Source organism: Canis lupus, chromosome 16, assembly GCF_003254725.2.
Source record: "Canis lupus dingo isolate Sandy chromosome 16, ASM325472v2, whole genome shotgun sequence".
In the NCBI taxonomy this organism is placed as follows: Eukaryota; Metazoa; Chordata; class Mammalia; order Carnivora; family Canidae; genus Canis; species Canis lupus.
The window spans coordinates 28,059,267-28,080,853 of record NC_064258.1 but is presented as its reverse complement, the minus strand read 5'-3'; the positions used below and the strand labels follow the sequence as shown (position 1 = coordinate 28,080,853).

Genomic DNA, 21,587 nt, shown 5'->3' with positions numbered 1-21,587 from the left:
AGGTTGTGGTCCGGGTGCCTGCACCATCCCCGCACCCACACACAAAGAACTACCCCCCGACCCCGACCCCGACCCCGACCCGACCCCGCCGCCACAACTCCATCCACCGGCACACTACGCGCACCAAAGCCTTCGGCTGCCGAAGCCGACGGCGCGTTGGGCCCCTGTGTCGTCAAGGGCCAGGAGCAAAGGTAACCCGGGGAGCCCGGGACCCCGCGTGTGGGCGTGGGCGGCGCGGCAGCTCGGGCGGGGCTCCCGGCCGTCCCCGCCTCGGAGGTGGGTCCCTGCAGCTTGGGGCTGCGCCCGGGGCGGGAGAGCAGGTCCACCGCCGGGTTGGGGCGGCCCCTCGCCAGCAGGAGACCGCCCGCCCTTAGCCTGGCTTTCCAGGTTCCCAGTGTTATTTGAACTCCCGTTCAAAATGTCAGCTCTGTGGCTGAGGTTTAAACCGTGCAGGAGAGCTCCCTGGTCGACGCCTTTTCCAGCTGCAGGGAAGCAGAGTTGACGCTGAGACATATTACCAAACACCTGGCTGCCCTTGGCTGGAAAGGGCCACAGGATGGAGAAAGGCTTTGATAAAGCTTGTTGAAAGGTATAAAGCTTAGTGTGGACTCTTTGGAGAATCACCAGCACAGAAAACTGATTTATCTCCGTTTGAATTATTAGTAGGTACCATGTTTATCTTCACTGCTACATAACCGTGGTTTGTGAGTACTTTTTCCTAAAGTAGGCTCTGCCCCTGGCATGGGGCTTGAACTCATGATCCCGCTGAGATCGAGCTTCATGCGCATGCTCTACCAACTGAGCCAGCCAGGCAGACCTACTTTAAATCTTTAAAGTTTGGGGCAACTTGGCCAAATATGGGAAAATGCTGAGACAGATCCAGACTATTTACTTTATTCTACCTGTATTTTTAGGCTACTATTAAGTGTGCATTGCTTAGCTTGTGAAATACCTGGCAAACCATTCAAGTAGGTTATTAGGTATTATAGACAAGAAATAAAAAGTTCTTTGAACACCATATCATGATTATGGGGACCATGATGTTAGAGATCATTTCTATTTGTTGGGATCTCAAAGTACCATTCTCAAACCCAAGATGAGAAAACATTCAGGACTGTTGGAAATGAACTTGAGAGAAATTTTACACCTTGAATGGAATATGGAAATTTTCCACCTTGCAATAGTAAACTCTGAAATCCTGGTATCTTTATAATTGATGTGTTTTTAAAATACTAAATTGCTTACTTAATCCTTCTGTCTAGGTTCCTATGTTGACTAGTTGAAACATATGAGTATGGCCTTCTACAGTTATAAAACAATCTTATCTATTGCCCGAACAAGGTAAGCCATGGAATACCCTCTTCCCCTGCAATATTTTTATGAACTTTCTTCTAGATGAAAAAGATATATGTAAAAGGATAGGCTTGTTCCACAACAAATTAAATCTCTATTGGCTTTAACTATACTGATTTTTAGGAAGCTGACATTTTATTGTATTTAAACTTAACCCAAATTTTCTATGTGCTTTAGAACTCAGGCTGAGTAATTTTGTAGATGTATGGCACAGCAAAGAGAGAAGGTGTAATGGTTTTAGAGTGACACTTCTGTAATTGATGAATGTAGTGTGAAGCCTTTAGATATAAAAATGAGTCAAATGGCTGGCAAACAAGCCAGTCCTAGGGCACATACCTATCCTAGTAGGGTCTGTTATCACTTATTTATTACAAAGAATATTATTGAGAACTTACTATGTTCCAGATACATTGTACATTTTCTCTTTTGGCCCTTCAAAAAGTGTTTTATCTTGGCGTGCTTCAAAAACAGCCTGAAAGAATGGAAAAGCCATCTCTTTGCCAGAAGAAATGTCTTTGCCAGGAACTTCTTTGCCTAGATGGGTCTTATTTTTATTTTCAAACAATGTGATGTGCTAATTTAACTGAAGATTGTGAGCTGTTGCAAAACGAGAATATAGAGATCCCTGGCTTAGGGTGCCCAATTTTAATCCTTATTCCTAACAGTCTTGAGGGATCATAGGTGAAGGGTATTTCTGCCAAAGATGCCTCTCATATGAGGGAGTCCATGGGCACTACACAGACAAAGCGGTATTATATGTGGTTGGTTAATCCCCACAGAGGCGATGAAGTGTTTTGTTCAAGCAATATTCCTGTTAGCAGAATAACCAAAGATGCAAGTGTTCCACCTGTTTTATGATAGCAGATAAAGAGAACACTTTGAAACACAACCATGGGGGGAAAATGTTTGCTTTTAGATTTTTAAATATATAGTTGCAGAGTTTTGTGCTCGTGTCAGCAGCACATACACTAAAATTGGAACAGTGCAGAGAAGATTGGCATGGCCCTTGAGCAAGAATAGTTGCAGAGTTTCTAACTTGTAACATAGCAATTATTTTTGGTAATTAACTTTTTAATAATTCTCATAGAGTATATCATTCAACCATAAAGCACACTGTTCTTTAACAGGGGTAAAAAGTTGTATTTCACTCATTAATGAATATCCTCTGCTTTTAAAATACAGGCTTAACAACCATTGTTTATTTTGACTAGATAAAATATCTATTTCTTTCATTTTTAATTTTGTAATAGTATGTGCTCAACTCAGAGGATGTTGCTCTTTATTCCAGATTCCCTAGCTATTTTGTCCATCCTACCAGTTCTTCTTATTCCCCATCATTTGCATATCTTCACTTGCCAGATTCTCATTTAAGTAAAACATATATGAAGAACTATGTAAGCAAGAAGTACTCCTACCCTAATCAGTCAGGCAATAAAGTACTTTACTTACGAACTAGAATAATACAAAAGTTACACACGTCAACTTGCTGGTTACAAGAAGTCCCTGGTAAACCCCAGCTGGATCAAACCCCAAAAAAGCCACAGGTGACAAGCCCTCAGCCCTCAAAAGGAACTGGCACAAAGATTAAGGAAGAAAAGCGATCTTATAGACAAAGAATTATGGATGAACTTAAATATTATTACAATGGATTCTACTTGCTATGGATTGACACCAAAGTTGCTGCCAGGATGGTTTGGAGGCTGCTGCATGGACAGGTGCTGACCAGACGAGAAAGACGAAGGGTAGGTGAGAATCATTTGAGAAAGAAAAAGTTAAAAATGAACTATTTGGGAACCAAGTTTTAAACTCATCTTAAAACCCCAAAGTAGGAATAGTAACTGATGGTGAGAACCAGAGTTTCTTGTTTATCTGAAACTGATGAACTGTACAGCTTTAGGCAAGATTCTCAAGATTTGTGTATATTTACCCATAAAATGGTTATAATTGTGTTTTCTAATCTCCCCCAAAGAGTTGAGAAGCTTCAGGTTTGATCTGTGCACCTGAAATAGAAACTACTGCTAATATGTTAAGCATATACATTTGAAAAATCAGTTTTTAACAGATACTGTGCTATTCAGGTACAGACCCCTGACATAGATGAAAGCTAACAATAAATAATGCCAGCAATATTTTTTGACTGTCATAGATTTCCTTGAAGATATCCCAAAGGTGTTACTTTAGGGCGATTGTGAAGAGGAAGACCCTACCTTTCCATTTTATTAACAGCTGCAGAAGATCTGTCTAGGGTTTAACACTTTAACAACCAAGGCAGGCTTTTTTGATTTCGTATTTTTGGTTTGGTCATGTCCTGAAATAATGAATACTGCATATGCATTTAATTCTTTAGCTCTTGAGGACTTGTGCCGATTTTTTCCGCCTGGTTCCATTTATGGTGTTCATAATTGTACCCTTCATGGAATTCTTATTACCAGCATTTCTGAAATTCTTCCCAGAGATGTTACCATCAACTTTTGAAAGTGAATCCAAAAAGGTATGTAGGGTTTTTTTAACTTAAAAAAAAATAATGGACTTTATTCTTCAGTTTTTAAGTTTATAGAAAAATTGAGCAGAAAGTATAGAGGGTCCCCAGAAACTCCCCACATTTCCCCTATTACTAACATCTTGCATTTGTGTGATCTATTTGTTACAATTAAAGAACCAATATCTAGATACTATTAATTAAGTCTCATATTTTACATTAGGCTTCACTGTGTTGGGTTTGAAAAATGCAAAATGTCATGGTATCTACCATCACACCATCATACAGAATAGTTTCACTGCCCTAAAAATGCCCTATATGTCATCTGTTGTTCCTTCTACCTCCTCCAACCAGTGGCAGCCACTGATCTTTTAACTGTCACCATAGTTTTGCCTTTTCCAGGATGTCATATAGTTGGAATCATACAGTGTGTAGTCCTTTCATGGCTCATTTCTATCGCTGTCTAATATTTTATTGAATGGATATACCACAGGTTGTTCATCTGTTCACCTGTTGAAGGATACCATGGTTGATTCCAGTTTTTGGCAATTATGAATAAAGCTGCTATAACTATCTGTGTGCAGGTTTTTTTTTTATTTGGATTGCTAAATACATAGAAAAGTAATAACTGATAAGACTATGTTTAGTTTTTTTTTTTAAGATTTTATTTATTTATTTATTTATTTATTTATTTATTTATTTATTTATTTATTCATGAAAGACATGGAGAGAGGCAGAGACACAGGCAGAGGGAGAAACAAGCTCCATGCAGGGACCCTGACATGGGACTTGATCCCGGGACTCCAGGATCATGCTCTGGGCTGAAGGCAGATGCTCAACCACTGAGCCACTCAGGCGTTCCATATGTTTAGTTTTGTAAAAAAAATAAATTGTCTTCCAAAGTAGCTATACCATTTTTATTCCCACAGCAATGAGAGTTCCTGTAGCTCTATATCTTCATCGGCATTTAGTATTGTCAGTGCTTTGAATATCAGCCATTCTGAAGGTGTAAAGTGATATCTCATTGTTATCTTAGTTTACAAGTCTCTGATGATGTATGATATTGAGCATTTTTTCATATGCTTGTTTGCCATCTGTATATCTTTGGGAATGTATCTGTCTTTTGCCTACTTTTTTTTTTTTCTTTTAAGATTTTATTCATTCATTCATGGCACTGAGAGAGAGAGACAGGCAGAGACACAGGCAGAGGGAGAAGCAGGCTCCATGCAAGGAGCCCAACGTGGGACTCGATCCTGGATCTCCAGGATCAGGCCCTGGGCTGAAGGCGCTAAACTGCTGAGCCACCAGGGCTGCCCTTTTGCCTACTTTTTAATGGAGTTGTTCATTTTCTTATTGCTGAGTTTTAGGAATTCTTGGTATATTTGAATACAAGCCCTTTAGCAGATATGTATCTTGTAAATATTTTCTCACAGCCTTTGGCCTGTCTGTTCTCTTATCTGTCTTTCACAGAGCCACTGTTTTTGATTTTAATCAAATACAAGTTATCAGCTTTTGTTTTTTGGGGGTTTTTTTGGATCATGCTTTTGGTGTTGTATCTAAAAACTCACTGTCAACCTAAGGTCACCTAGGTTTTCTCCTACTTTTTCTTTTCTTTCCTTTTTTTCCTTTCTTCTCTTTCTTTCAATTCTAAGTAGGTTTCACACTCCATGTAGGGCTTGAACTCACATGGTCAGCCAGCCAGGCACCCCTCCTATATTTTCTTCTAGAAGTTTTATAGTTCTGAGTTTTTGCTTTTTTTTTTTTTTTTTTAAGATTTTATCTATTCATTCATGAGAGACACACACAGAGAGAGAGAGAGAGAGAGGCAGAGACAGAAGACAGAAGCAGGCTCCATGCTGGGAGCCAACACGAGACTTGATCCCAGGACTTGATCCCAGGACTGCAGGATCACGCCCCACGCCAAAGGCAGGCGCTAAACCGCTGAGCCACCCAGGAATCCCCTAGTTCTGAGTTTTAAACTTAAGTCTATTAGGGCAGCCCCTGTGGCGCAGCGGTTTAGCGCCGCCTGCAGCCCGGGGCGTGATCCTGGAGACCCTGTATTGAGTCCCACGTCAGGCTCCCTGCATGGAGTCTGCTTCTCCCTCTGCCTGTGTCTCTGCCTCTCTCTCTCTCTCTCTCTCTCTCTCTGCATCTCTGTGAATAAATAAATAATCTTAAAAATTTTTTAAAATATTTCTTAAAAAAATAAACTTAAGTCTATTATCCATTTTGAGTTAATTTTGGTGAGAGGTGGAACATCAGAGTCGAGAGTAATTTTTTTCTTTTTTGCATATGGATACCATGTTTCTCTAGCATCATTTGTTGAAAATCTACTCCCTTTCCAATGAATTTTAACTTGTTTTTCACCATTAAAAAATAAAGAAAAGAGAAATCAACTGTTATTGCAGTGACTAGCTGAGTAGTAGGCATGATTTAGCCAGACCCTTTCATGCGTAAGAGTATCCTAGAGAAGCAGGGTCTTCATTGGATGGTCACTGTGAAGGTGGTGGGCTGGAAAAACTAAGGTGGTCCCCTTCATTCTTTCCATTCTGTGCCACTCTACTGGACAGAGATCTGAAGGCACAAACACATAATGAGAGGACAACCAGGGTAGCTTTTATATCAGATTGGGTAATGTTTCATAGAAGAAGTAACTATGCAACAGAGACTAGAAGAATGGTAGAATTTTGCCACAGCATCTGAAAGGCTTTCTGGATAGAACAAGTAGCACTTAAAATGGCTTAATTGTGTGAAAAAGTGTGACATAATCTGAGGCACTTAGTGCTTCTTTGTGGTTGAAGCAGAGAATACAAGGGGATCAATGGTGGAAAGATGAGACAAAATTGATGTGTTGGGGTCAGGTTGGAAAGTGTCTACCACTCTAAAGAATTTAGACTTTGCCTTTGACCATGGTGAATAATGGAAGATAAATTTAAGCAGAGGGTGGGTAACATGATTAGATCATATTTTAGAAAAAGTGATTTTGCTGGCTAAAAGGATTGAAGAGGGCAGAGCCAAAGGAGGACAACCGGCTGGTGTGCTATTACAGTAGCATAGGAGAGAGAGGATTAAATTATGAAAGTGGCATTAGGAATAAAAACTTGAAGATACATCTGAGATACAGGTAAGGGATAGAATCATATTGCAATATTTAACTGGCAGTGGTTTAGTTTACTTACATTTAAAGTAATCAGGACCTAGAATTAATACCGTGGGATTCCAAGGAATGTGTTCATGAATGCAGGAAGTTGAGGGAATAGAATAAGTGATTTATCTAAAGATTCCTCTTTCTTTAGCACCACTCATTCCCCAAACATACATACACACACATCATGGCCACAGTTTTAGAAAATACATTCTCTTTTTCTTTCCATGAACTAAAGCAAATGAGAAAATGAGAGAGGGCAGCCCCGGTGGCGCAGTGGTTTGGCACCGCCTGCAGCCTGGGGTGTGATCCTGGAGACTTGGGATCAAGTCTGACATCGGGCTCACTGCGTGGAGCCTGCTTCTCCCTCTGCCTGTGTCTCTGCCTCTCTCTCTGTGTGTCTATGAATAAATAAATAAAATCTTTGAAAAAAAAAGAAAGAAAATGAGAGACACTGGTGGTTGTGGAGGAAAGGAGGTCATAGGAGAGGGGATAGGAGGAAGCAGAACTTTCTATTTACATCAGATCAGAGCACCTCTACATTTTTCTTTCATAGTACTTATACTTTAATTTGTGGAATTACTGAATTATCATTAGTCACTAATGTTTGTCTTTCCTATTAGACTAGAAGTCCCATGAGGGTAGGAATTCTTACCTGTTTTTGTTCATTTTATCCCCAGCACCTAGTACAAGGTAGATGCTCAATAAATAAATGAATAGATGAATGAATATAGTTGTTATGGATATAGTGATTAATGGATATAGTGATTGAATGGGTTCTAATGATGGTATTGCCATTGTCATTGAATGATTTTTTTGGTTGAGTTTTCTAAGATCTTTCTAAAAATTAATGATTGCTATGATTGGCTGATCATTGGAATCTCTTGGGCAACTTAAAAATACAGAGAATCCTATTCCTCTCCATTCCCCTGAGTCCTGACCATGGTTATTTTTTTTTAAAGATTTATTTATTTTACTTTATTAAAGATTTTATTTATTCATGAAGGACACACAGAGAGAGGCAGAAACACAGGCAGAGGGAGAAGCAGGCTCCCCATGGGAGCCAAAGGCAGATGCTCAACCACCGAACCACCCAGGCATCCCAAGATTTATTTATTTGAGAGAGAAAGAGAGAGAGAGAGAGAACTAGTGGGAGGGGCAGAGAGAGAAGGAGAGAGAATCCCAAGCAGACTCTGCACCGAACACAGAGCCTGATGCAGGGCTCAATCTCATGACCATGGGATCATGACCCAAGCCAAAACCAAGAGATGAATGCTTAACTGACTGTGCCACGCAGGAGTCCCTGACCATGATTATTTTGAAAATGCTATCACACCACCTTTCTGATAATGGGGATTTAGAAATACTTGTCAACAATGTGTCTTAAGTGTATATGTTTAAGGGGTGCCTGACTGCTTCTCAGTAAAGCATGCAACTCTTGATCTTGGGACTATGAGTTCAAGCCCTACCTCAAGAGTAGAGATTACTTTAAAAATAAATAAATAAATAAATAAATAAATAAATAAATAAATAAATAAATAAATAAATAAATGGAATGTACATTTATTTTTCTTTTGTTTAGTGCTTTGTTCCTGGTATAACACTTAACTCAGTGTTAATTGTATGTTTTGTACTAAAACTGTATGCTACTCTAGCATAGAGTTAATTTCCTAGTTTTCTTTGTGGCACACACAAAATCTGGGGGCACTCTAGGACTCGGGGCTGGCTCAACTAGCAGCCTACATGTTTATACCAGGCTAAGAGATAGTATCTCATTTTCTTATAAAAAGATTTTATTTATTTATTCATGAGAGACACACAGAGGCAGCAATACAGGCAGAAGGAGAAGCAGGCTCCCTATGGGGAGCCCAGTGTGGGACTCCATCCCAAGACCCTGGGATCACGACCTGAGCCAAAGGCAGACGCTCAATCACTGAGCCACCAGGGAGCCCCATAGTATCTCATTCTATGTAATGACAAAGCCTCCCATTGAGGGGACATTTTGGATCTATCAAATACTTATGGTCATTGTATTAGTAATAAATAAAAGGTAAGATTAAGAAGTTAAATTGCAATTAGAGGCTACTTTTTATTTGTTCTGGTTCTCACAAAACCTATTTAACTAGGTCTGAAAATGATATTAACATGCAATAATATTAACATGCAAAATAATATTAACAATAACAAGGTGACAGTTCTTTTCCTCTCATCTTTATGAAGTTGTAATCACAAAGGATTGATTAACTTTCTCCTCTTTGTTATTAAGGAGGAAAAACAGAAAAAGAAAATGGCTGCAAAGTTGGAACTAGCAAAATTTCTTCAAGAAACAATTACAGAAATGGCAAGGAGAAACAGGGCCAAGCTGGGAGACGCCTCCATACAGTTCTCATCCTATGTCAAACAGGTGTCAGTCTCTTGTGTAACACCAAACAACTTCTAGGCTGGCAGTTCCATGAACAATTCACGTCATCATGGATCTGCCAAATTGTTCACAGCCTCTGACTTGCAAATGTCTAAGTTATACGCCTACAACATTGCAAACATTTATGGTAGTTTGCAGAAAAACCTACCTTAAAGCAGTCATCTATTGAAGACATTGATAACTTCTTGGAAAGAATGGTAGATTTTGAGTGAAACTTTTGAACTACTCCTGATTTTTCAGTCGACTTGGGCTGACTTGGACAGATTTCTTTACGTCTCTTGGTACCATGAGGCCCATTTCCAGACATAATATAGAATCTATGAACGTGTGTCTTTGATGTGTCTTTCAAATAGTCTACAGGGAAGGTTCAATTAAGAATACATGCTATAATTTTTTAAAAGATTTATTTCTTTATTTTAGAAAGGGAGAGAGTGTGTGTGCATGAAGGACAGAGGGAGGGAGAGAATGTCAAGCAGATTCTCCTCTAAGTGCGGAGCCCAGCGGGGGGCTTGATCTCACGACCCATAAAATCATGACCTGAGCCACCCAGATGCCCCATGAAATACATTTTACTTAACCTCTTTGTTTCACTACCTAGGTCCAGACAGGCCACAAGCCCAGCACAAAGGAGATAGTTCGCTTTTCCAAACTATTTGAGGATCAGCTAACCCTGGAGCACCTAGATCGACCTCAGCTGGTTGCCCTTTGCAAGCTGCTAGAATTGCAGTCCTTTGGAACCAACAATTTGCTCCGCTTTCAACTTCTGATGAAACTAAAGTCTATAAAAGCAGATGATGAAGTAAGATCTGAACTGTAGCCGTAGGGAATTAGCAAGGCATGGGAGATCCCTTAGGATAGCTTTGTGATAAAGTGTAGTATCTTCTCTTAGATCTGCTCATGGACTGGTTCTGGCAAACCATTGAGTAGTTTAAACAATCATTACCATGACAACTTGAACCCAGATTACTCATTTTAGGAGTTGTTTGCTGTTCTCTGACGCATTTTCTGGAGAATGCCCTCATTAGCAGTTAGTGATTTAGTAATCTAAATCAGTTAGGACCCACTAGGAAGGAACAGCAGCCCCAGAGGTTCCTGAGTCTTCCCTTGCTAAGGACAGTGCTCTACCCCCACATCTCAGCTCCCCTTCCTCAGAGCTGGTGCCAAAGTAAATATTCTGCTGGGTAAGTTAGCCCGATAAGAAGGGGTGGCAGCATGTAATGCAGGGAGGGAAAACAGAGCCTAGATATCTTATAGAGGAAAGGCATTATAGCTACTAATTAGACTCCTTAAAAAATGGAAAGAATGGTTCTTGAATCAGAATCAGCTGCTTTAAAGCTTTCTGCCTAAAGGAGCAAGATTCCCAGAACTGAGAAAGCCTGATCCCTGTGGCCTCATTTAGATTTCAGCTATTGCTTTCAGAATTTTGGAATAAACAATAGTGGTCCCAGAAGTACCATAGTTTTGGGTCACACCAAGCAGAGACTTTGTTATATTGAGAAAGTTTTGTGGACCAGAGTTATGGCCATTCCTGGATGGAGGTAGGGGGATGGTAAGGGAAGGGGGATACTGGGACACACAACAAACGGTACACTGAAAACTTTTCGCGCGGAATATTTTCTAATGAATCCTAAAGCTGCCATGAAGGGGAAATGCAAATCAAGAGGGAAGAGGATTACTTTGGTGACAAAGTGTTGCAGAGGAGTTCTGTGACTATTTCTGATATTATTAATACCTGTCGGTAGGATTCCCTTCATTTCAACTGCTGAACCATTAGAGGACAGTCTGATGTGAAAGCATCAGATTTGGTGTTTCCTCTGATTTGTCGGAATTTTGGATTTGGTAGAATTGGAACCAAAAGATCCAATACCATTCCCTCCCTTGCTTTCAGGTAATTGCGAGAGAAGGGGTGAGTGCTTTGAGCGTGTCAGAACTGCAGGCTGCCTGCAGGGCTCGAGGGATGAGATCCCTGGGTCTCACAGAAGAGCAACTGAGACAGCAGCTCACAGAGGCAAGTTGCAGCTCTCCTGGGCCCTTTTCACTAGAACTCTGTCCCCTGCAATGTGTAGACCTCATTTTGTGATTTCTACTTTGCAGGCGAGCCATCCCACCTAATTTGCCTCATTTAAATGTGGGACACTGAAGAAGCTAGATTTGTTTTTGATGGAGACAGGGTATCTATTAGTTTTCTTTCTTTTTTAATTTAAATTTTACTTAATTAACATACAGTGCAATATTGGTTTTTGGAGTAGAATTCAGTGATTCATCACTTACATACAATACCTAGTGCTCATTATAGTAAGTGCCCTCCTAATACCCGTTCCCTATCTAGCCATCCCCCCTGCCCCCCAACCTTCCCTCCATCAACCCTCAGTTTGTTCTCTGTCTTTAAGAGTCTGTTATGGTTTGTTTCCCTCTCTCCTTTTTTCTTCCCTTCCCATATGTGCATCTGTTTTCTTCCTTAAATTCCACATATGAGTGAAATCATAGGGTATTTGTCTTACTCTGACTTACTTTGCTTGGCATTATACCCTCTAGCTCCATCCTCGTCATTGCAAATGGCAAGATTTCATTCTTTTTGATGGCTGAGTAATATTCCAGTGTGTGTGTGTGTGTGTTTGTGTGTGTGTGTGTATAATACATCTTTTTTATCTTATCAGCCAGGGGACATTTGGGCTCTTTCCATAATTTGGCTATTGTTGATAATGCTGCTACAAACATCAGGGTCCATGTATCCCTTCGAATCCATTGCTGCATAAAAACCTACCACAAGCTTAGTGGCTGGGAACAGCACCCACGTATTAGCTTACAAGTTCTTTCGGTCAGAAGTACAGGCTGTGTTTTCTTTGGAGGCTCCAGGGGAAGACTCCACTTCCAGGTTCATTCAGTTTGTTGGCTGAATTTAATTTCTTGCAGCTGTAGGACTGAAGTCCCATATCCTCACTGGCTGTCAGCCCCAAGCTACTCAGCCCTGAAGGCGACCTGCATTCCTTACCTCTAGGCCCTGTCCATCTGCAAAGCCAGCAATGAAGAGCTGCTCATACATCAACCCCCATCCCCACCATAGGCTTCACATCTCAGACTCCCCCTCCCTTTTTGACCTCTAGCTCCAGATTTAAAGGCCTCATGTGATTAGGCAAGACCTACTCAAATGACTTCCTACTTTGAGGTCTACTGACTTGAGACCCTAATTATATCTGCAAAATCCCTCACAGCAGCACCTAGATTAGGGTTTGAATAACTGGAGAGAAGATGTGGGTACACTAGGGACTAGGAATTTTGGACCACCTTATAATTCTGCATACTCTAGGTATTTTAAGGGCCCCGCTAAAATCTTGAATCCAAGGCCTACCATTTGTGAGTCCATCTGGAGGTCTAAACCTTGCCTGGTGGCTCTCCTGGGATTACTTTCCAAGTTTGTACCCCCAGCCAATGTAAAAGTGTTAGCTTTGGCAAAGATGTTTAATATTTTCCTACTGACAACATGTTTTAACTAAGAGCATCAATGTTGTGGGGTTTTTTTAGATTTTATTCATTCATTCATTCATTCATTCGAGACACAGAGAGAAAGAAAGGCAGAGACACAGGCAGAGGGAGAAGCAGGCTCCATACAGGGAGCCCGATGTGGGACTCGATCCTGGGTCTCCAGGATCACACCCTGGGCTGAAGGCGGCGCCAAACTGCTGAGCCATCTGGGGGGGCCCTGTTTTTTTTTTTTTTTTTTTAAGATTATTTATTTTGGGCAGAGAGAACACATGCTTTTGTGAGTTGGGGGAGGGGCAGAGGGAGAGAATCTTAAGTGGACTCCCTGCTGAGCATGGAGCCTCAATGCAGGGCTCCATCCCACAACCCGTGAATTTATGACCTGAGCCCAAACCAAGAGTTGGATGCTTGACCAACTGAGCCACAGATGCTTCAAAGCATCAATGTATTTCAAAGGAGTAACTCCTATTCAAATTTCTTTTTTATGTGTGGGACCTGCTCTGGCTGGTAGATGAACATATTGTAGAGAAAGTTTCTTGAAATCATTTATTTCTTGAACATAGAGTATTAAGTGGGTTCATACTATCAGATAGATTTCTTGAAAGAGTGTGCCATTTTTAGCACAAAGGAGTGAGGATTCTAATCCAACAGTATAAAAAAAAATAATCCAACAGTATGATATTCAGCACTATATATTATTCAGAAATTCCTGCGTTAGGATACAGGCAGGCATTTCATAGAAAGGAAAACCTAAAATGATAATCATATGAAACATCTTAACTTCATAATAAGATCAATTAAAACTGAGATATCACATTCACCTATTATGTTGGCAAAGATCAATTTGATAACACTACGTGGTTGAGGGTTGGGGAGAGAGACATTCACACATTGCTGATAAAAATCTCCATGGAATCTTTCAAAATTTAAAAATACATTTACTTTGACCTAGAAATTTCACTTGTGCATATATCTATAAGATTATCCATTGCAGGGACGCCTGGGTGACTCAGTGGTTGACCGGCTGCTTTTAGCTCAGGATGTGATCCCAGGGTCAGGGATTGAGTCCTGCATCAAGTTCCCCACAGGAGCCTACTTCTCCCTCTGCCTATGTCTCTGCCTCTTTCTGTGTGTCTCTCATGAATAAATAAAATCTTTTTTTTTAATAAATAAAATCTTAAAAAAAAGATTATCCATTGCAGTACCATTTATAATAGCAAAAGATTGGAAACGGCCTAAAGTTTATAAATAGGAGAATAATCAAATTATGTCATTTCTGTGCAACAATGGAATCCTTTAAGGATGGTTAAAAAGGAGGCAGCTCTACAGCTACTGATATTAATCAATCTCCAAGATATTTCAGTGAAAAAAAAGCAAAGGACAGAACAGTGTGTATATATCACCCTTACGTAAAGATGAAAAACATATAATGGTGTGTTCATATATGCATAGGTTATCTCTGAAGATTATATAAGGAATTGGTATCAGTGGTTGCTTCTGGGAAGGGAAACAGGGTAGGAGTAGAAGTGGGGTTTATTGTTATTGATTACATTTTATTTACTTTTTGAATTTTTTCTCTTGTGCATGTATTATCTATCAGTTTTTTGAAAAGCTTGGTTATTTTGGTACTTGAAAATTAAATCATTCTCATTTTAATGTTTATTTCTTTGGTTATGAGTGAGGCTTACTTATTCTTTCCCCTTATCTGCTCTGTGTCTAAGAGAAGATATTTCACTACCTTGATCCACAATCGGTTTGAGAGCTTAATGGAACACTCCCTGTCCAACTCAGAGGATCCAGCTGTCTTGAGGGGGGTTGCAGAGTACAACCACTGATGCAGTAGCCAGGGGACTGGTGTTCTTACCCTGTCCTGCTGCTTGTTACCAGCATGTAAAGTTGTAAAACCAGGGAAGCAGTAGATGATTGTGGGTCATGTCTAGTTCTAATATTCTGAGATTGCCGTGTTTTGTTTTCCTCCCACTCTCCAGTGGCAGGACCTCCACCTGAAGGAGAATGTCCCTCCTTCTCTGTTGCTTCTGTCACGAACCTTCTACCTGATAGATGTGAAGCCAAAGCCAATTGAGATACCACTAAGTGGGGAGGTGAGTACCTGGGATCTGGATTTCCATAACGGGGGTGTCTCCACAGATGTCTTATTTCCTCTTGCAGTTAGGGTGGACATTTCTTTTGGACTGTCTTTTGGCATTTGGCCCAATTGGCTGTTTTGTTTGTTTGGTTGGAATTTTTTCTTTTTTAAGATTTTATTTATTTATTCATGAGAGAGGCATAGAGACAGAGACCTAGGCAGAGGGAGAAGCTGACTCCATGCAGGGAGCGCAATGAGGGACTCAATCCTGGGACTCCGGGATTATGCCCCGAGCCAAAGGCAGACACTCAGCCACTGAGCCACCCAGGCATCCCTGGCCCATTTGGCTTTAAAGTCTTTTTGAAATTTCTTAAAAAAAAAAAAAAAAAAATCGTTAAAACTAGCTATAGGGCGGTTATTGTCTTTATCTCAGCTCAATTTAGGAATCCAGTTTACTATTTCTCCTTAATTATCTAGTCTTCATTAGCAGACTGGTGTGTTTTTTTTTTTTTCACCACTCTCTTTTGAGACTGAATGGTTCCTATTCTTTTGTGTCTATTTCATTTGTCTAGATTCCTATTAATTTTTAAGCAGTGAAAGGCCAATTTAGAATGTAAGCTTTTTGTCTTCCTTCCACTAACTTCCTTGATCATTTTTTGTTGCCTTTAATTCGGCAGCTTTTTTTTTGCCTCCTGATATTTTACCAAAAACTCGAGGATTGGCCCAATCACCAGAGCATCTTGCTCTGGATAGGGCCTTTCACTTCTCTACTTTGTGGCTTCATGTCTAAGTCAAGATCTGCATGAGCAAGAAAGGAGAGGCCATGGTGGAAGATGCTGGACATGTGGTTTAGTAAATTAAACTAAGTTCTCTGGAGTGGGGACCAGTCATTTTTAATTTAGTTATGCTAGTGATTCCTTGGACAAGCCAAGGGAAATGATAAGAAGTCCAGCATGAAAAATGTACATCAGGGAATCTCCTCTTGTTTTGCCTTTCCATATTTCCAGAGACTAATTAGATTTGTGCTCTGCCTGGGAAGGAATCTAGGGAGAGTGGGAGCAATTCTGGAAGCCAGACCATCTTCTGAAAGGCAGTCTACCTTGTTCTTATTCTATGTTTGATTTTTCAGACAGACCAAATTTGTCATTCTTCGACTGCTCTCAGGAGCAAGGATATCTTGGAATAGTAAATATCTCAGGGCTGAATTATTCTAGAAGGGCATAAAGTCTTTATCCAGATGTTGCTTTCTGGAATGTTTGAGACAAAGACCTAGAAATTAAGAACAAAATGACAAGCTCCTAGGCACTTTATTGGTTGCTTTTTAAAAAAATCCATGTTTTTAAACTTATATTTTCTATATATACAAGATGAGAATAAGTAGCATGCTAGGATCTGTAAAGAATTTAGAGACATCAAGTTAAATATACTATAATTTAGAATATATGTAGCTCTTTTCCCTCCACAGTACACAAAGAAATTACTTAATTCCAAAGAGCAGTGATATATTTATTTTCAAATGTAATTATAATCCTTAAAGATAGGTTAGCTGGCTTTTCTAAAAACATATCACATATCTATTTTCCTCATGTTGCAGGAGCTTCTATTAAGCAGCACCTACCATTTTAATAAATGAGACAAATTTATCATTTATTTGACACCAAAAAAGATAAAGATATCAATTTTGACTAAGTTATATCAGTGCTATTAGAAGCTGATGAGCAATTGAGAAAAGGCAACTATTTTTTCCTCAGACTAAAAACAGGACGAGTATTGGCAGATCAGTAGCTTGTTAATAACTGAATCTTTTTTTAAAATTTATTTTTAAAATAATCTCTGCACCCAACATAGGGCTCGAACTCACAACTGAGTCGCATGCTCCACTGACTGAGCCAGCCAAGCTCCCCAACTGGGGATTTTCAATACTAGAATCTCATTAGAGTACAACTTTTACATAAAGGACACTGAAAACTCAAATACTAAGTTGCTACTTCAGGGACATATTTCATATGTTCTCACAAAGGGTATAGTTGGAAAAAGTTAGGGATTTAGTGAGTGAAAAGCAAATTGTGCTAGAAAGTATTGACTACTGTAGAAGTGCTTTTGAGTTTCAAGAATAGCAGAAAGCTTATGTTCGTATAAAATATTTCTCTTCCTAGTCTCCCATAACAGATACTCCTGTGGAATCACCTACTTCTCCTGAATCTAAAGAGACGCTGGTGGATTTAGCACCTCCACTGAAGGGAACTCAGGTTAGGCTATTACTTTTTCATTTGATTAATTAGGTTTAAAAATGAAAATAAGTTATCAATTTTTAACTCTTTTAATGAAACTGAATTTCAACACTATGGTGTTCTTTAATAAGGACTATTTATTGTACTATTAGATGTTTCTAAGAAAGGTCAATAGTTGGCTATATGTAATTAGGTTCCAGTTTTAGCCTCTTGAATTCTGTGCCAGAATATGTGGTTGTCACAAGTTCCTGGTGGTCACAGCAGTGTGACTATAGATCAAATAGCCATTTTGTTTTAAATCAGTAACCCAACTCTTAGTTCTGATGTTTAGGATGAAAAATTTATACAACTGCCACCAGTTCCATCATCATCCATAACACCAACACCTATTTCGTTACCTAAAGGACCCATCACTTCCGCTAAAGAAGCTGTAAGTATCTGAAAACAGAACATCTTTAGTCTCCAGTTATTTTTAAGGGCAGTGACAATCTAGAGTTGTAACTATTGCAAAACACAGCACACTTCTTCCTGTCATCCAAACAGGAAGTTGTAGGCTGAACTTTAGTTGTTTTATAACCACTACATTTTTAAAACTCAATTCTCCAAAAGCAAAAAAAACAAAAAACAAAAACACCTCCCAAAAAAAACCATTATCACCCAGTACAGTCGTGGATGAGGCCTAAACATGTGAAGTATAGAAGCTAATTACAATATAGGCAGATTCTTATTTTCTTTTGTGCCAGATGGAAATAGTTCCCATATGTTGTGTATTTCACACAGGCTTCAGATGTCAGGAAATATGAGCAGGAAAGCATTTTAAATCTTAAGAGAAATGTATGTAAATAAGAAATTACTTATCTATCCACTTTTCCCGTTTGGGTGAAAGAATTTGGGGCCAGAGCAGAAGGATGACACAAGTAAGTGGCAAGGGGGTCATGGGAGAGTTAGACTGACTGGCTTACTGGCCCAAGAAGGTCAAAGCAAAGAGAGCCAGCCAACACACAGACACCAGGGTCCTTGCTTGTAGGTCTTTTTAATTTTTATTATCGAGGTAAATTATGAACTTGGATTTGATTTTGTGGTCTGTCATTATTTGATTAATACAAAAAGGACTTCTAAACAGCTTTCAAGTCTCACTGTGAGCAGGGCCTAAAGTACTTATGTTTTGTACCTAGACACTCCAGGCCAAATCACAAAAGATAATGCAGAACAGCAAGGCTAGTTCAAAAGGAGCATAAGGACTACTGGAGGATGAAGCTCACTGTCCTCAGCTTCCTGCCCTCGGCGGTGGCCTCCATACAGGACTGCCCAGACCATCTGTCTGGTTGAAGCAGAGGATCAGCCATGTTGTCCTTGAGGCAGTCCTTTGAGGCCTTGTAACCATTCCAGATGATGTCAGCAGTGAGACCAAGTTCAGACCATTTAGAAATATAATTGCAAAGCCAACTTCCTCTGTACCATTATGTCATCCCACCAAACTGTGTAAAGCCCCCTCCCCATGTTATGTTTGAGCAGTTTCATATTCGTGTGCATGTCCTTTAAGGGAGATTTTTTTGCATAACGGAATCAGCTTGGCACCTTAGATTCCTTAATTCAGAACTTGGAAACTCTGAAACCCCACTAAGGCCACCTAACTTTTCCAGTGATCCATCAGTAGGAACAGTGCCCTGGAAACAAAGCACCTTATGGGATGGAATGTATGTACTCTCTGGTAAGGTCTTTCTGGATATAAAGAAGAAAAAAGCTTTTTGGAGAAGAAAATGGGGAGTTAAACAGAATGGCAATCAAAAAGGCCTGGCTGCTGGGAGGCCTCCCCCTCTGGGCCCTGCAGAGGCTGCAGGAATCTGGGAGGCTGCCACTACTCTAGCACATGTGGCTTTCATTAGCCACCATTTTGCCAGGGAACATAATGAAGGGTTTAAGACTTAACCATTTGTCTGTGCTGGGTGTGTTTTTCTGGTCTGTCTTTCACAAACAAGACCATTTGTTAGTCATAGGGCTGGTTAAAGTCTGATATAATCCCCATGCACCCAGTAACGAGTGTTATATTCAGAGATACGTATGTTCGGTGTTTTCAGGATCATCAGTCCTAAAAAAACATAATACATTGCCATGCAGCTGACCAGCGGCTTTCTTCCCTTGGGGAGTGCTTAGGAAGAATAGATACTTTGGCATGTGGGTGATGAAATTAGTTTTCTTAGCTCGCTGTGAAATTGAAAGCAATTAGATGGGAGCCATTTAAACCAAGTACAACTCCAGTCTCCCTCTCTGGGATCACCTAAGTGAGGACTGTCATCGGTGCTTCCCAGCAAGGAGATGTATTTTACAGTGCCTTTTAAGCCTCCTCTCCACCAGAGGAAAAGCCCAAAATGGCCTGCTGACGAACTCCAGTTCCTTGAGAATGATGAATCCTTACATGCAGCATTCTGTGGATTTTGCCATTGGCCTAGTTATTAAGGTGATTCACAATAAATTTTCCCATTTTTAAAATGATGGTTGTTTGTTTTAATTAGCTCACATTTCAAGTGTTGAATGTGGGAAAGGGATTAGCTACTTAGCTTGTTCAATCCTGTTTTAGCTGAATGATTCTTAAGTACTGTTGGGCTGTTCTACAGTTCTTTCTGGCTACAGGGCAGAGTGAGAATGGTTAGGGCAAGGGGTCAGTTCTGGCCTCCGTCGGTCCTCACCCATTTTTTCCCTACATCTTGGCCTCTGAGACACTAGATATGCCCCTCTTCCCGTTCTTAGGATAGAGGCTCAGAGAAGTTTAGAAGGTTTCTCTGGTCTCATCACATAGAGCTCTTGGCTGTTGGGCTCTGTAGGATTGCTAAATCTAGCCCTGTGGCTGAAACTGAGCTAGTGGTGTTCTGGTAAATGATTTTTTAAAATTTTTATTTATTTATGATAGTCACAGAGAAAGAGAGAGAGAGAGAGGCAGAGACACAGGCAGAGGGAGAAGCAGGCTCAATGCACCGGGAGCCTGATGTGGGATTCGATCCCTGCGCCACCCAGGGATCCCTGGTAAATGATTAACCAAGACCGTTTGGTGGAGAGGGGGTGCCCGGATTTGTAGCATTCGATTTCAAGCTGCTGGCAAGAGGTTGCTGAAGACGTTGTGCACAACCAGCTTCAGAACAAGCCCCAGCCCACCACTGATCCCAGCTCTCCTTGAGGAACAAGGGACAAATCTATAGTTGGCAGCATGTTCATTAGAGGTGTCACTTCTGTGCTCCCAACACAAACATTTGGGAGGCCATGTAGTATGCATGGTCCTGACCCTGAATGCTATCAGGTGCCACCCTGGAGAGAATTTGCCCCAGATGGGATCTTCCTGAACAGCTGGCTTCTTGCTGACCTTCCATCTCCCTGGCTCTCCTCAGCTGAGGTAGTGGAGGGGAAGGCCATGCCAGCTTGCTACAAAGCTTTCTCCTTTCCTGCTGTTCTTCTCTGCAGATGCCCATACCTTAGCTGTGTCAGCTGCTAATAATCTCACTGGGTATGAGTTTAGACGGCTTTTAGAAGCAAGCTTCAGTGATGTCAGATTTGGCCTACATCTCCTATGTAGAGAATTTTGCCTACAATGCAGAGGTGCTGGTGGCACTTGTACAGACCTGCGCTTGTGCCATGCCCAATTCTGTACCTCGGTCCTTATGGTACCAGTCACATTGGTGACATCAAATAATACACTAGAATGCTAAAGATTGGCCAGTCACCATCAGTTAGCTCACATAGGTAAGGAAGGTCAGACTAATGGAGCCTGGAAGCAGATGGGCACCTGCCCTGCCGGTAACAGGGACTGTGGCCTGCTGGCTCCTCCCGGTGGTGGCTGACAGGCACAGCGGCTCCACTGTCTCAAGACAGATTCCTTGCTTCATCTGAGGCTCAGGCTTTCTTGAGGATCAATACAGTACATTAGTGGTGCCAAGGGACTGAGGATCCCCAGTTTGTGGCAATTAGAAAAGGTAGAAAGGTGGTATTGATTAATGCTGTGATGATGCCAGACCCTCATCTTTTAACCCTCCGGAAACCAGACAGATTCAGTGCCTTTGACAGCATGACGTCTTCATTAGATAAACTGGATTCCTTTCCTCAGGAGACCCAATCTAGTTATCTAAGTAAAATGGCCATTTCATTTTTCTCTCAGGTCAATTTTACTATCTTTTATTTGACAGCCAGCTCAGTCTCTTGGGAAATTTGTGGGTGATTTGAGTAGTAACAGCAAGGACATCACGGTTATAACAACAGTGCCTTGTATTTCTCCGGCATCTTTCCCGCAGGCGCTTAAAGCCCTTTAAAGATCCTTCATCCATGCCCGTGACATCGCTTCAAGAGAGGGCCAAGGCAGAAATCATCATTAGGGTTTTACAAGGAAAAGACACCACTCTAAGGTC

At 40.7% G+C, this 21,587-nt stretch overlaps 1 protein-coding gene and 1 non-coding gene across 12 annotated transcripts; both read left to right on the top strand.

The window, feature by feature from the left end:
* Window positions 1-57: 57 nt before the first annotated feature.
* LETM2 (leucine zipper and EF-hand containing transmembrane protein 2) lies at window positions 58-19,689 on the top strand. Of its 11 annotated transcripts, none has more exons than XM_025432858.3 (11): window positions 58-191; window positions 1,263-1,341; window positions 2,642-3,095; window positions 3,701-3,844; window positions 9,244-9,381; window positions 9,998-10,198; window positions 11,288-11,407; window positions 14,868-14,981; window positions 17,122-17,214; window positions 17,528-17,626; window positions 18,372-19,689. In XM_025432858.3, exons 2-11 carry the CDS (start codon window positions 1,289-1,291, stop codon window positions 18,432-18,434), a joined length of 1,479 nt encoding a protein of 492 aa, XP_025288643.3. In that variant the 5' UTR covers window positions 58-191; window positions 1,263-1,288; the 3' UTR covers window positions 18,435-19,689. The 11 variants fall into 11 exon arrangements, 8 of the variants coding, with proteins under 8 accessions (XP_025288643.3, XP_025288579.3, XP_025288724.3 ...); XR_007402631.1 differs by lacking the exon at window positions 58-191 and adding an exon at window positions 283-662 and having other exon boundaries at window positions 17,515-17,626; window positions 18,381-18,491; XR_007402630.1 differs by lacking the exon at window positions 58-191 and adding an exon at window positions 283-662 and having other exon boundaries at window positions 17,515-17,626; window positions 18,372-18,491.
* On the top strand, window positions 2,298-2,409 carry LOC112664682 (U6 spliceosomal RNA). The gene has a single exon (XR_003139886.1). It is a non-coding gene; the product is annotated as a U6 spliceosomal RNA (small nuclear RNA).
* Window positions 19,690-21,587: the final 1,898 nt, after the last annotated feature.